At 33.1% G+C, this 16,896-nt stretch overlaps 1 protein-coding gene across 5 annotated transcripts in view; it reads right to left on the reverse strand.

Annotated features, from left to right (window-relative positions):
- Hr3 (nuclear hormone receptor 3 ROR-beta) overlaps positions 1-16,896 on the reverse strand; it is a 451,432-nt gene that overhangs the window by 173,638 nt on the left and 260,898 nt on the right. For 2 of the 5 annotated variants that reach the window (XM_072522741.1, XM_072522731.1), the window contains exon 2: positions 3,769-4,202. The exons of the other annotated variants lie outside the window; for them this stretch is intronic. In XM_072522741.1, coding sequence (XP_072378842.1) covers positions 3,769-3,859 — 91 coding nt within the window. In that variant the 5' untranslated portion in view covers positions 3,860-4,202. The remainder of the gene's footprint in view (positions 1-3,768; positions 4,203-16,896) is intronic. 5 annotated transcript variants of the gene reach the window in all.

Raw genomic sequence — 16,896 nt, forward strand, 5'->3', positions numbered from 1 at the left:
CAATAAAAGTAGGTTAATTTTATGGCATCCATCCACAATGCAAATCAGGGAAAACATATGGTGGCAGGTAAATAACTCGAACGTCCTTTACTTCCTTGGTTTTAAATTGATAGTTTAAAGCGATATTGATGTTATAGTAACACGATATATACGCATGACAGAGTAATAAGCATAATAATAAGAATTTGATTTAACGTTAACTCAGGAAGTGTTATAATGTTCAATGCACAAATGGTACTGAAAATCAATACGGCTTAAAACAAGCAATTATCTAGGATAACATTTAAGGTTTAAAATTATTTGCTGTTTAAACATGTTTTTGTAATACAGGTTTTGGATTATTTTTCCAATTGTTGAATGTATTTTTCTTTCATTAGTGCCGATATCTTTTGGTTCGGTCCTTTTCTCCACATCTATTAGGACATTTGCATTCATTGACCTATTACTTAATTATTGTTCTGAAGCTATTTTCTTGTGGCATTTTAAAGTAATTACTATTTAAATGGGAATAAGCCACAATTAAAGGTTAAAGTACGTTTATTGGCGTTTCAATTTCCACTTCGGAAATCGTTCTCAAAATACAAACATTAGTAAATTAGGTTTTAAAATTTTAAATTTAGTAACCTGTCTGTACATCAGGTGTAGCAGACGTTATTGAAATAATAGAATGCCTAAAATGGAACTGCACAGGTCATATAACAAGAACAATGGATAAGCGGTGGACGAAAAGAAGTTCAGAATGGAGACCCCGAATACAAGCTATCAGAAACAGAGGTCTATCCTCGACGAGATGGACCGATGACAGAGAAAGAGTGACTACAAATTGGATCCTGATGGCACAAAATCGGACGAAGTGAAAAACATGCGAGCCGGCTATGTTTAGCGGTTGATGTTGGAGGCTAGATGATGATGGTGAGTCGATTCACTCAACTTATGAATATTTTGACAGAGTCATTATCGGAAACACACACCACAAAAATCCCTAGCCCTCAATATTAACATCTAAAATAAACTTATTGTCGTAGACTTCTTTTATTAAAAAAAAAAAGAAAAATAATTTATTAACTTTGTTTAAAAATGTTTTATTTGGAGTCTATAAACGACTATACAACTTCAAATATAAACGGTTAAACATTTGCCATTTAGAATTGCTTTTAGAGAAATTTAAAAATTGGTTATTAGCTTAACAAACATGTAATTATATATTTATAAAAAATGAACGTAAAAGTTAGCTTAAATGATATAATTGTGAAGTCCTGCAGACTGCGCCATAAGTGCGAAATTTCGTAGAATGTAGTGAACGAAATTATGGTGAACAATTGTCGAATAATTAATTCAGCATAGAATGTTTCTCATTAGCCTCAGAATAGTATAAAATATTTACAAATTTCTTTTAAACGGTGTCTATATTTCCCAAGTATTATAAATTCATAATATTAAAAACTCGCTATTTCTAATCTTGGTAATCTATTGAAATTGAGACTGTAATAAGAGAGATAGGTATCAAAATGTAAGCTCCAAATTATCAAGTTATATAATCATTAACAATATAAAAAAATATAATAAAAAACAATAAATTTGACACAATCAGGTTTTAGATCACATCGAAGTACAGCACACAATCTAGCAGTCCTCCAAACATCAATCATTAACGCCTTCCAGTGCAAACAAGACGTAATAGCTGGTTCGTTTGATATCGAAAAAGCATTCTATACTCTATATAGTATATCTGGAAATATATTTTCATTTATTAATCAATTTGTAAGACATAGAGTCTTTAAAGTAAGAGAAAATGGAAAATCTTTAGTTCTTTCAAACAAACTAATGGCGTTGCCCATGGGTCGGTATTAAGTCGTACTCTTTATATTTGGTTTAAACGATATATGTAAAGAATTGAGATTCCAGTCAAGTTTGCACTCTACGCAGATAATTTAATAATTTTCTGCCGAGGCAAAGACACTGTTACCACTTGCAAACTGCTTCAGAATGCTACTGACCAATTGATTGAATGGACTTCAGTAAGTGGATTTAACTTTTCTGTTAACAAGACAAAAATCCTTTATAAATTCCAAAATTAACATAAATGGTACTTGTCTACCTGTAGTAAAGAGTATACGGATTTTAGGACTTACATTCGACAGTAAACTTACTTGGAAATGCCATTTAAAAGATCTCAAAACTAAGTGCATAACAAATCTTAACATATTAAAAACTTTGTCCAACCATTTTGGAGTGCTGATGAGGACTTCTTGCTTCAGATTTATAGATATCTTATCGTTCTAAAATAGACTACTGCAGTTTCATTTATATGTCAACTAGCCCATCAGATTTAAAGCTTCTTAATTCTGTACACAACACTGCACTTCGAATCTGCCTTGAAGTCTTCAGGTCAAGCCCCGCAGAGAGTTTACACAGAGAAACTAATGAACTTCCCATCTGGCTACGTCGCCGGCTAATCCTTTTAAAATATTCGTCTCGAATCTCAGCTAATACCGAAAATCTAGCCTATCAATAACTAAATGAATCCTTTTAAACTCTCCTTCTCCTATTAAACTTCAATCTATGCCACAGCATCTCTCACCACATCTAAATATTGATATTATTATTATATATTGATCTTTCAGCCACAACTCCAATATTAATATCACCCAAACCTACCTGGAATAAATTGATAGCAGATTTTAATCTCTCGTTAACTAATTATGATAAGCATCAGACAAATCCACAATTTCTAAAGCAAACCTTTAAATAATTACTTGCTAACAACAGATTTGACCAAATTGTATACACAGATGTTTCTAAGAGCTGTTGGATGTGCTGTAACTTCAAACACAGCTTTAATCCGATCTTGTAATCTCCCGCTCTTCTGTTGCATACATTCTGCTTTAATTATTCTCTATTCTCAAAGCTACAAACTTACCATCACCAGAATATAAAAAAGTAGCAATATGTACAGACTTTTTAGCGTCTTTCTATTCTCTCAAAAGTATGTACACATTACATCCTTTGGTTCAAGCTATTCAAAACTCTTTCGATAGTTTAATCTCACTGGGAGTATCCATAACAATGATCTGGATTCCGTCTCATGTAGGAATCCCTGTTAACGAACTAGCCGACCTCTTTGCAAAACAAACCGCGTCTTCTAATATAGAGATTGAAAACATACAACTACAAACAAATTTACAGTCGTATTTTAAAAATATCATCCAAACGTCTTGGCAAGATCACTGGAATAAAATTCCTTCCAAGCTTTTTAACATCCATCCCACGGGAGTTTCTTTCCATGACACGAAAAAACAAAATTTTAATTCGCCGACTTATAATCGGCCATACAAGACTAACTCATAAACATTTAATGACCTCCCAAGATCCACCTACATGTACACACTGTGGTAACACTATCTGTTAAACATATTCTCGGAGACTGTCCCTATTTCAACAACAATAGAAAAAAGAATCTTTTGAGTCGAAATCTACAAAATATTCTCAGCACGCCTGATCAATTCCAAAACATTATTAATTTGCTCTATGAAACCAGGCTTTACCAGCAAATTTAGTAGAAGAAACGTAGTTTAGAATTTGATAATTAATAATTGTACCAATATTTAATGTATTTTTTATCGATTGTAATGTTACTGTATATTCTTGTAACGTAATGTAGTAAAATTGTACCTGTGTCAGGAAGCTACGCTGTAAAGCTAAATAAAAAAACATATAAAAAGTAATAAGTAAAAAATTTGTCTTAGCACAAAATAATAGAAATAATACCTTTTATTGATCCTGTCGATGTATGCGGTTGCTGGGTTTGAACTTGTTGTACTTCCAGCTTGGTCGTAACATTATTCCACATTTCAAACATTGTCACAAGTATTAATAATCACTGATAACTGAAAAATTGTTCCGTTTATGTTATCATCGTTCATATTGGCACCAAATACCAATCACTATAGTAAATTTCACTTAAACTAAATATTTTCAGACTTCTGTAGTTCGAAACACTTGTTAGCAAAATTGCCGGCACTTAAGGTATTCGCTTTTATTAGATTTGAAAGTATTGCACCTGTTTTCAACCCAATCCAATATGGTTGAACGTTGTTCCATCCTTATTTTTCGTTTTTTTCGTACAGTAGACTTGCCACATCCTCATAATCAAATATCACAGACTCATGTTTCTTCCATTCTAATTTAATTTTGCGGAAAATCTAAGGATAGAAAATCTAACGGTAAAATTTTAGTCTATAAAGAAATGTTGTAATTCAGTATCTATACGTAAAGATAAAATGATAAATAATTATATGTAAGCAATGTGCTCTATATTTTTATTCAATAACACAATTTAATAGAAACACAGATTTTAGAACCTTTGAAACTTTAAAAAGAATAATAAAACTAGTTACTTAGTTGGACACAAGAGTGACATTTTTAAAAGCATAAAATAAGAAATAATCAAGGTACAAAGTCGAATGACTTATAACATAATCTGGAATTTACAAAAGTGTCGACCAATATAGAATTTGTACTGGTATAACCACCCGTACGAGCGATATAGTTTATAATAGTGTATCTTCAAATTGATCTATAAAATACACTTCTTTTTTTTCCTTTTTTTATGTAGACATGACTCTGTCTGTTTTTTAATCTGCCTCCAGTAAGTCGTCGTTCCATCGTTTACGTCGTCTACCTACTCATCGTCTTGCTATTGGGCCCATCTCTTGCAGTCTTTACTACTCTAATTATTTTCATGATCGTTCCATTCTGCTCTTCTATTTCTTACCCAGTCCCAGTTTTATTCAGGCAGCCTGCAGCTCTGTTTGCTCTATTCACTTGATCTTCCACTTCTGTTTTAAGATTTCCGTAGCTAGATAATGTGATGCCTAGATATTTTAACTCCATCACTTGTTCTCTTATCGGGACTTCCAGCTCCAATTTACATCTTAGTAAATATATTAAATTGGTGCAGCATACATTGTAAATCTTCACTTTGGGGGAGTAGTATTTCGTCGTCTGCATAGCAGATTATTTTAAGTTGTTTTTTTTTCATTTAGTATCTCTTTTTAGTTCTTACTTTTTTTTATTATTTTATCCATAATCAGGTTGACCAATAGAGGACTCAATAGAGACTGTGTGATCCAATTGGCAGCTTTAATAGGGTCAGTTAGTTCTTCTTCTACTTTTACTTTCATTGTGTTGTTTTGGTAGATATTTTCGATCATTTGATTATTCCTAGAGGTATCTCCCTTGCGTATAATAAATGGATCTTCTTCTTCATTTGCCTTGTCCGTTCCGAACGTTGGCAATCAACATGGCTATTCTGACTTTGTTTACGGCAGATCTGAATAGTTCAGCAGATGATAATCCGAACCATTGCCGCAAGTTTTGGAGCCACGAGTGTCTTCTCCTCCCTGGACCCCTTCTGCTGTCTATTTTCCCTTAAACGATCAGTTGTAGTACTCTATATTTATTATGTCTCATAACGTGACCCAAGTATTCCAACTTTCTTTTCTTATCCAATAAATGGATAACGTCCTTTAATTTGACCTAATCAAATGATTTCTTAAGGTCCACGAAATATGGATATGCCGGTTTATTGTATTCTAATGATTTCTCTTGCACTTGCCTCATTATAAATATAGCGTCGGTGCATGATCTTCCTCACCCAGAACCTTGTTTTTCTTCTACTAGTGTTATAATTTTATTCGATATATTTGTTATTCCTTATAAGATACACATATTAATCAAGAGACTATACTTTAATAGAGAGATCCAAACAAGCTAGAAAAAAAGATCTATCAAATATAAAATATCCAACATCAGATACGCAGCTGACACCGCCATAATTTCGCATAGTTTGTAAACGCAGTAAACAATAAATGCAGTGAAAATGGCTTAACCATCAACGAAAGAAAAAGAAATGGATGGTGGTCGGACAAGTTGAGTTAAAAAGATTGACAGAATTGATCAACGATATCAAAATGAGAAAGATCCAATACTTCGGTCATATAATGAGCAGATCTAAATAACGCTTACTCTATCAGAGAGTATACAAGATATGAGCAATAGTATGCCAAAAAGAGTAAATGGACAAAATATCGGTGTTATTCCCATTACATAAAAAATGCCGCCATGGAGGGATAACCCGTTGGATACAACGTACAAGATACTCACTAATATAATCTACAAGCGCCAGCGCCCATAATTTGAGGAGATTTAAGTGAATACCTAAGTGGATTCAGACGTGATCGATTGATTCTTAATTGATATCGACATCTTGTACCAGTTCGTAGATTTTAATGCAGCGTATAATAGCTTTATTAGAAACTAAAAATATAAATCAATTCAACATTAGAAATTCGTGTCCAATTGACAAAGTCGATAAAGATGACAAAACAGCTACCCTATACTCGACATAAGTAACAAATACAGTTAGAAGGATGCGCTGGCATACCTTCTTTTAACATTGGACCAGAGAAAGTAATAGTAGTCCAGGGTATGATGGTTTCATGAATTTGCTTGAAATTTTGACAGTAGGTAGAAAATAGATCAAAGATCAAAGATTTTCCCCTGGGGGCGCTTACCTCTCCAACTCAGGAGTGGAAAAAGTTTATCAAAAAAACATGGTAATCGCTACAATAGTGAATTGTAAGACAAAAATGTTCGTTAGAGTTTTTCAAAAAATGGCAATATTTTGCCATTATTTGTGAATAAGTTCACAACCTACACTCATGTTTTTAAACGGTGTTTCGCGAATAACTCCAAAAATTTTGATTTTATCGGAAGAATAGTTTCGATATAAAATGAAGCTTATAAAACAAATGGATTTATTTTTAATTATTATCGTAAACTTAATAGTAACAAAGTATTCATAGTCTTATAGCTGTTCGAAAGTAGACTTTTATTCGTTAAATAGAAAAATCCAAACATATGATGTTGAATAACCGGAAAACCGTAAGATTTTCATGGAACACTTATTCAAACTTTTTTAAAGATCTTACAAAACCCTTTAAAATACCACTAGAAAAAGTGATTTGAATGAAAAGTAAGGTAAGTTATAACTAAAATAAAGTCCGCCTATAACTTTATAACTAAAATAAAGTCCACTAAAATTAAGTCCGCAGAAAGTAACAAATTCACCTCCGTCAAAACCACCCTGGTTGAAACTGTTGAAATTTTCGTGCAAATCATTTTTACCAAATGTCTTTTTTGAAGGTTTTTTGAAGATCTTTAAAAAAGTTTAAATAAGATTTCTATGAAAAACTTACCGTTTTCCGTTTATTCAACATCTTACGGTTGGATTTTTTTATTCGATGAATAAAAGTCTACTTTCGAACACCCATAACTTTATTAATATTAAGTTTACGGTAATAATAAAACACGAATCTGTTTTATAAGCTTTATTTTACATCCAAAATTTTCCGGATTTTAAAATTTTTATAGATATTCGCTTTTATAGATATTTTTTATAAAAAAACCGTTTAAAAGTATGCTTTTTTAACGTGTAATTTGTGAACTTTCAGTCAGGAATAACTCAAAAAATATTGAGAACATTTTTGTCTTAAAACTTACTATTCTAGCGACTATCATGGTTTTTTTGATAAACTTTTCTTACTGGTAACCACCCCCAGAGGAAAATCACATAATGCCGTCAGGGAAATTTTGATCTATGAGCTATTTTTTGAATACTGTCAAAATTTCAAGCAAATCGATGTATTTAAAAAAAATCTGAGGCTTTCTACTATTTTTACTGTCATATCCTGGACTGTAGGAGATGCAGCACTAAATAACCAAGGCACATTATTTAATAAATATATGCAAATATTGGTCTATGTAGATAATTTGGCCTTTTCTCTTTCCAACTTTTTCCGATTCAGCAGATGATATTGATTTGACGATCAATGAAAAAAAAACTAAACCAAAAATAATATTACATTACCAAATGACTGAAGAAATACAGTAAGGACAAGAAAAAGGTGCAACTATAAGGATATAAAGCCTGGATACTAAACAGAAAAATAAATGAAACAGCCGTATAAACAAAACGGGAGAGCACATATTAGTAAAATAGTACGAGGAAAGTTACCAAATTTGTAAAAAAGTACAGTAAGGCCAAGAATAACAACTTACGATATGCAGACGACACTGTGATCATAGCAACGAGTATAGAAGATCTACAACATCTTATCGAAAGCTTAAGTATGAATAGTGCTGAGATGGGAATTACTATAAACGCTAAAAAACGAAGTACATGCTAATTACAAAAAGACCACAAAATATACATCACCTATTGACAATCAATGGTAACGCGATAGAACAAGTAGAAAAATATCAGTACTTGGGAACTTTGATCAATGAAACCAATGATCATACTGCAGAAATAAACAGGCGAATAGAGATTGCCAGATCAGCATTTATACGAATGAAGCCACTCCTAACGTGCAAAAATCTAAATTTGGGGATCAGACTTCGTACCATTCGCTGTTATATATTTTCAGTATTATTATATGGAGCTGAGACTTGAACATTAAAAAAATGCAATTTAAAAAGAATCGAGGCTTTCGAACTCTGGTTATACCGCAGAGTATTAAAAATATCATGGACTGATAGAATTACAAATAAAGAAGTACTGGAGAGGGTTGGTAAAGAAACAGAACTAATCACCACTATACAAACCAGAAAACTGGAATACCTAGGCCACGTGATGAGGCGACCAAAATATGAAATTTTGAGACTCATAATACAGGGAAAGATTCAAGGAAGGAGATCTGTTGGCCGAAGGCAGAATTCATGGTTGAAGAATCTACGTGATTGGTATCAATGCAGATCAATTGATTTGTTTAGAGCAACAAGTTCAAAAATAAAAATAGCCATTATGATTGCCAACCTCCGTAGGGAGACGGCACTCTAAGAAGAAGAAGAAGAAGAAGGTCAAGAAAAAAATGGTGTGAAAACCTGGACAAGAAAGAATCCGAAGATGGAACAGAGACACGCAGTTAAAAAACTTTCATTCACTTTGAGCACTTCGACCAAAGAGATTACAAAACCACAAAACAAAGAAAAAATGTTGGTTATAAACAAAGTTGGTATTCTCTACTTTATTACCATTCATGTTCCGTGGTGTATAAAATATATAAAGAATTATATTCAGTTACAAATTAGGAACGTTAATGATTAGGGATCCCAGTTTCATTTCACTATTTTTTTCTGAATATTTTGCTTTGTAACACTTATTTTTCCAATATCCAAGCAAATCCAAGAAAATCTCGAAAGAATAAACAATACTATTATAAATGTTTCTAACTGAATGGAGCTTATTTTCCAGAGCTAACGACTAGTTACTTCTCGTTTTTTTAAACATTTGAAAAAATTTATTGAAAGGTTACTGTAATAAGAACAATACTTAATAACGTATCAAACCACAACAATAGTCCGTAGTATTTTTTATTTACTAATTTAAAGATTCAATTTGTTTAACATGTATAATATTACTGAATTACAACATTTGGGAAAATATATCAAAAAAGATCAGAATATCTGATGACTTAATACGAAGTTGTTTTGGCACTGTGCAATTTAAATTCCATAGTTTTATTTATACGTAGTATATATACATTTTGCTCACTAGGTTTTTTTCAGGATTTATTTAATAAAGAACTATGATTCTATAGTGTTAGAAACTTTGGCATTTTGCTCACTAGGTTTTTTTCAGGATTTATTTAATAAAGAACTATGATTCTATAGTGTTAGAAACTTCTAAAAAAAAATGTTTAAACAAATATTTGATAACAGTTAATTGTGTTAAACGTAGAATTTCTTCAAAAGTTTTTAGCTTATCGGTTTGCTCTACTTTTGGGAGGCTCGTATGAGGGGTTTCGTATTAGGTAGAATAATAGATACTGTTATAGTTTTCACTTAATTGAAAATTACTTCACTTTTAATGTCAAGGCAACAACAAAACGATTATTGTAACTGCAATTGGATCGTTAAATAAAATCTAAACTAAATGATTATTGTCTTGGTGGCGTAAAAATAATTCACTTCTGCAACCGCTTGGATTTAAGTAGCGATTAAAGTTTCTTAAAAACAGAAGGGGAACGAAGAAGTCATAGGGCATTAGCGGGTGCGAGCACGTTGTATACAATAAAATGTTGTCGAATGGTCAAACAAGATAGCTAGTATATGTCTGCTGTTTGTAGTTACCAAATTATTTTACATAATTTCACACATCATTTATGAACGGACAATAGTTTTTAAAGGATCTTCAAAATGGAAGTCTAGATATAGGCATCGGAATAAAACAGGGGAACTCATTATGGGGGAAATGGCAGAGATGAGAGTACTGAGAAGAATTACAGGAAATATGCTGAGAGATCAAAGAGGAGTGAAGACATTGGCAGAAAATGTAACGCACAGTGTATAAACGAATGGACACTAAACAGTAAAAAGGAATGGAATAACCATATAAGCAGAATGGGGGAAACTCGTGTGGTCAAAATAGCAAGTGATAAATCACCAATCGGTAAAAGAAGTATCGAAGGACTACGCAAAAGATAGAATGACAACCTTCCATAGAAGTGTTCCGCCAATGAACAAGCATGCTTATAAAGAGGAAGAAGAAGGTTTTGTGTATATTGGAAGATTGGATTGTGTATATCGTCGGCTGAAAGGCAAAAATGACCAATCGACATTTGGCTAATTTTACAGTAGAGCCTTTCAAAAACTCTAGAAATTATTTGTAAAAAATCACTACTCGCCCAAATATTTAAAATACAATCTAACAAAAATTTACTAACTTTAAAGGATTAAAATGGAATAAGTACCAAATGAAAGTTGTTCTTAAATTTAGAAAATTCTAGTAGCTTGCTCGCCGAAAATTGTTAAAAATGTCTATTATTTTAAATTACCAAGCGACAAAAAATTCATCGTAGCTACATGAGGATACAATCAATCGACGCAGAAAAATTTTTTGATTTCAGTGATATATATTCATATATATATATATATATATATATATATATATATATATATATATATATATATATATATATATATATATATATATATATATATATATATATATATATATATATATATATATATATATATAACTCGCCCAAATAGGCGTCCATTATAATATCGCCCAAATTGGCGTTTGGTAACTTTTGCCTTTCAACCGTCGATATTATTTCTCTCTTACCATTAACCTTGTGTTTAATTTCTATATTTATACAATAATGTTTTATGTGTTAAAGTGTCTTATAACATGTATTAAAAAGAATTTGAAAACCATGTGTTTAATTCCAACGCGATTTAAATCTATTGTTTTTATTTTTATTCTGTCTCAAATCTGTGTGGCCAGTCAGTGGGCACAGATAAGTCACGTGATTGATTTTGACATCTCACATTATTATGTGCGGTATATACAGCAGACATATTAGTGTTGATGTTTTGATAGTAAGTAGTCCCTCATAATAGTACTGCTTAAAAAGTAGCTTAAACGCCTGCAGAACCAATAAAAATAAAAAAAAAGTTTTTTATTTGATGCAATATTAACAATTTTTGATGATGGTTGCAGTGCACCTTATAAAATTATATTCTTATATCAATGTTAAGTAAAGTGACTTTAACGTTTGATGTACCAATAACATAACTTGATACGAAGATATACGATCAGTAGTAGTTTACCAGTTACTCGAGTTTTTGGTAGAGTCGAAAAATGTTACGGCAAATAGTAAAAAGTTTTGCTGGTATCTGATTACCTTGTCATATATGTCAATTTTGGGCATTTGAGTATGCTCGGTAAGGACTGTCTTTCCGATTCATTTTAGTTATCTTATAGTTTATAATTATTAACCACCTATAATTACAACAGTATGGTTATCAGATTAAGGTTCGTCGATTGTTATATATAGTCGCAACTGCTATATGGAGAATATAGGCGCAACTGCTAGAAGCTTGGACTCTGAAAGCCCAATATGTAAAAAAATTGAAGGCATTCGAAATGTGGCTATATAGTCGTATTTTTAAAACTCTTTGGACTGCAAAGTCTCAAAAGAAGTAGTGTTAAGACGAATTGGACATTATAGAAAGCTTAGGAACACAATTAAAATAAGGGTTCATCGTATCTGGGCTACAAAGTTCTAAACCATAAATACTCTCTTCTGCACGTCATTATGCAAGAAAGAGTAGAGGGAAGAAAAAGCTTGGGAAGAAAGAAAAATCTTTACTGAGGAAAATCAAAGATTTGACTAATCAGTGTTATTTCCCGTTGCAAAAGATAGGGAAGCGTTTAAAGAAGTGATTGCCAACCTTCGTTAGAAGATGGAACAATAAGAAGAAGAATTACAAATAGGTATATTTAATATATAAAATTTAGAGAATTACACTACAGAAGATTTCAAAAGAACTCAGATAACTGCTTCAGTACCTGTAACGAAGTCGTGGGCTGTATTTTGGAACGCTCTATTTGACCCCCTTATACTATATGGCATGGGGATTCCGAAACAAACTCAGTTTAGAATGGTCCATATAGTTCAGATGCGGGGTAGTTCGAAGCCAAGCGAAGGTGTTGTGATGTCTAGTAATTCAATATTTGCATAATTCCACTACTTAGCTAGCACTGTTTCAGAACCCCCGTGGTTTGTGTCTTGGAGAAGTTTGGCGGCTTTTACTTCAGACGTTTGACCTCAACATTCGGAAATAAAGCATGATTTTATAAATCTGCAAGTTTGAATCATTGATGAGCATGATTTGTCTGCGAAAATTTGGGGGCTCTATGTGGGATAAAACCGATAGCTACATATGGTAGTTGAGTACTTTTCACGCATCCACTGAGTATGCGTATCGCTGTAAGCATACTTTATGTATATGGGGACTGTTAAACCACAATGAAGCACTTTACTCTACTGTGGAGACGATAGTACTTAAGTACGAAGTTCGAATCGTAGTGAAGTAACTTTGCTGGTAAATTTTTTATGTTGGTTATACGAATGCGTGCGTTTCAAGGTTATAACTAAATATTTTAGGCTAAGGGTGTCCTTAAATTAAAGATCGGCACTCTTAAAACTAACATCTAGACACAATTTGGCTAACTCAGTATTTAAATGGAAGCAACATCCTTCGTTTTTTGGGGTATTTGGGGTTATTATCAACTTGTCAAAGTACTCGTTTAAGAGTACTCATTTTTTTTGTAAGGACAGATTGGAGGGCTGAGATGTTGTTGTTTTGGGAAGCAATAAATAGGTCGTCTGCATAAACTAATTACCTAGATGACGTAACGAGGATGTCAGTAATATAAAGGTAAAACAGAAGTGGAGCTAATATAGAACCCCAAGGGAGTCCAGTTGTAAGTGCTTCTTTTTTTTTACATTAGTCCTGCTCGCTACACTTTGCTAGTATGCTACTTTTATAGCATCAGTCATCTGCCTTAATTCGAATCCTCTTTGAATATGTGTATATTGAGTCACCTACTGTTTGGTCTCAAGTCAGCTTAATCAATTGATATTTCAATTCAGTCACAAACTGGCCTATTCTATTGTGTAACCGTCAGGTTATAAAGGAGCTTAAAAGTGGTGCTAAGTGTGAGTATAGTTATCAGTAATGTTTTTTGGTGTGCTTGACTCAAAAACCGCAATAATCTTTGAATATTTGATAGTTTAAATTCTCTAGGTGGATTTCTCGGGATAACAATGTCTATATAAATCTACTCAATCTTTGCTCCGTCTTTGTAAACTGTGCCTACAAGCCTCAGATTTCGCTAGGTGTTGTCACACCATGTTAATGAGACGAAAGAAGTGGTCCCCTGTTAAACCAAATACTGAGCCTCCGACTCTATTATACAGATAGGAAATAAGGGAACTTGAAACAAATATAATTACTTTTAAATAAGCTAGTAATTTTAGACCAGCATACAATGTCATTTTATCAGACAGTTATATCAGCTAATACAAATAATAATACCACTGCAAACTTTATTATTTGAAGTATATGAAATTCTGAAGAAATCTGAATTACATTTCATACAATACATACAAAAGAAGAACATTCTGTGGATCTTTTATCAAAAAACAAGTACATAAAAACGTTGCGATGTCATCGAAACATCTATCGTGTGTTAATAATACATACCAAATTGAAAAGTGCAAATTTAGAAAAGTTATAAAATGCACTCGTCAACCCTATAAACTCTTTACCAAATCAAAATTAAAGTTTCTATATATAAATAGTAAATAAGTTAAATGATCCTTGTACCTATAAAAGCCAAGGAGATCAAACCCTGACTTACGCAAACCTCGTTCGTTTGTCGTAGGTCAGTTCTAATTCATACAATTTATTAGCAAAAGTGCTTCCAATCTAAATGTAAACATCAGCTCGCTTTACTGCAAAGTTATCTCAAATTTTAACTTTGCGTATTTACGAGAATATAACAAACACGTCGTGAAATGTAATACACGTTTTCTACGGAACAATAAACATCGATAATGATTCAGTACATTACGTTCACGCCTTTTTCGATCATTCTTCCGGGTTTTGTGGATAGTTTAAACATTGTATGCGTGGTAAAATAGCCAAACTAAAGTTTCTGTTTACTAATAGTGTATAATATTGTTTCTATAAAATAAAATGAGGTTTCTTGTGGATTTTATAGACTTTTAGAATAATTTCAACATAGTTGCAGATTGTTGATGTTCCTCAACATATTAATAAAGATACTGCCTTTTATCTCTAGTTGCGTAAGTTTTCCTATAACAGTATTTCTTACGTTCTTAACTTAAGTCATATCAATACTTATTATACTGAGGAGACATGTCTCGATTAATCGGCTCTCAGGCTACAAAAAGCGCTGTAAAAGACCCACATCGGCATATTAACAAAGGAAGATGGAAGCAAAACTTCCAACTTTGCGAAAGTGTTGAGATCCTGATAAAAACACACTTCCCCGATTCTAGCACCCCAACAGCACCGAACTGGACGGAAAAACAATCATCCACACTGAATGACTGGCATCTCGCCAGAACGATGATTAGAGAGAAAAAGGTAAAAAGGTAAGATATGCCATATTTTGCTTCACCTCTCTAAGTCACCATGGTCTGACGGCATATATCCAGCCCTACTCCCTACTACGGTGGGGACTGGATATCCTGGTGCCGCACCTTAAGGGAATGTTCAGAGCCTCTTTGGCTCTGAGATATATTCTTAGGAAGTGGAGAGAGATACATGTGATCTTTATACCAAAACCAGATAGGATGGACTTCACCCTACCAAAGGCATTCCGTCCCATTACCCCAACATTGTTTCTCTTAAAAACGATGGAGAAAAGCTATGCGAAAGGTAATTAAGGGATTAGGTTTCGGTTCATAATCCACTTCACTCAAATCAAAATGCATATACTTCGGGAAGATCTACCGATTCTGCACTGTATCAAGTAGTGGAAAAAATTGAAAGATCGCTGGATAATAAAGAATTCACCCTAGGTATATTCATTGGAATTTTCAGACATTGAGGGAGCTTTTGATAAAACCACATTCTCAACCATCAATGTCGGGAATATTCCTCTGGCCGTGAACGAATGGATATTCAGTATACTCCTCAGTAGAGCAATAAGCATAAATGTAGAAGACATTTTGGTTAGAGGTATGGTTACGAGAGGATGTCCACAGGGAGAGATGCTACCATCACTCCTCCTGAACATAGTTCTAGATACCCTAGTTGAAAAACTCGGTAGCAACGTTGTTTTTCTCGAATTTCCTCTCCACCTCTCTCTAAAAGTTCGACAGCTCAGCTTTACTTACTGCGCGATTCTTCAATTTTAGTTGAACCTACCCAAATATATTTAACTAACCTCTTCATTTTGGAATCGATCGACTTTTAAATGCTAAGCATTTAGTACGAAGGTAGGATAATATTTACCATTCAATCTCACTACAATACACCACTCTTCTCGTTGTGTCGTATTAATCATGCTCTAAATGGATGCATCTTCATCCATTTCACCATTATTTTGTAGAACCGATTAACATATTATGTATATAGCTAGTAGGATAAGTATAATATAAGGAGTCACTACTGCAATGAGATCGTGCCTCACTGAAGCCTTGGAGACATCCCTTCTACATATATAGGTTGGGATTATTTATATATTTGGATATTGTAAAAGTTGGAACAATAAAATCCATGGAGATGCACAGAGACATTATATCTGCAAAACAAGATTTCAAATTTTCAATAATATCATCATAAACGAGCGTGAGTTAACACAAAAGGAAATTGCTCAAAACACAAGAGGTGTTCCTACCTCGAGAAGAAATATGGGTAATGATCCTAACATCAACTATCAATATTCATCTATATACTGCTACAATATTTTAAGCAGAATTAATAGTAAGGTTCCTCGCCTAAATTCCTAAACTATTATCAGCATATTTTTTGTTTCTGTGATTTTATCTTTGGATTGCAAATTGTTTGTGTAATCTTGTCATTGTTTGCAGTGAGCATAAATTTTGCTGTTGCGACAAGAATTCTGGCCGCTTAAGAAGATGGCGGCGGTATGAAAAAATTGATTCGTTCACTCCGCCTGGACTGCTGCTTTTCCTTGAACATAGGAATGACAGGTTGAACGAGAACACTTGGCTTGAAAAATAGAGGATTGAAGTCATGTATTGTTTTCTGATGGATCTAGGAGCTGTATTAGAGGCTCAGATAGACGTATAAGTGTATGGCGATGACCACACCAGGCGAGAAAAAATTTTTGTATTGCCGAATGACTTCCATTTGGTAGAAAATCAGTTTGGCATGGGGAGGACGTTTTTTGAATCTCGCATGGTGTTAATCTTTATAGAGAATTGGACATAGACTACGCATAGGTACCTAACAAAAGTTCTCGAAGACGGTGATTTATATTCC

Source organism: Diabrotica undecimpunctata, chromosome 2, assembly GCF_040954645.1.
Source record: "Diabrotica undecimpunctata isolate CICGRU chromosome 2, icDiaUnde3, whole genome shotgun sequence".
NCBI lineage: Eukaryota > Metazoa > Arthropoda > Insecta > Coleoptera > Chrysomelidae > Diabrotica > Diabrotica undecimpunctata.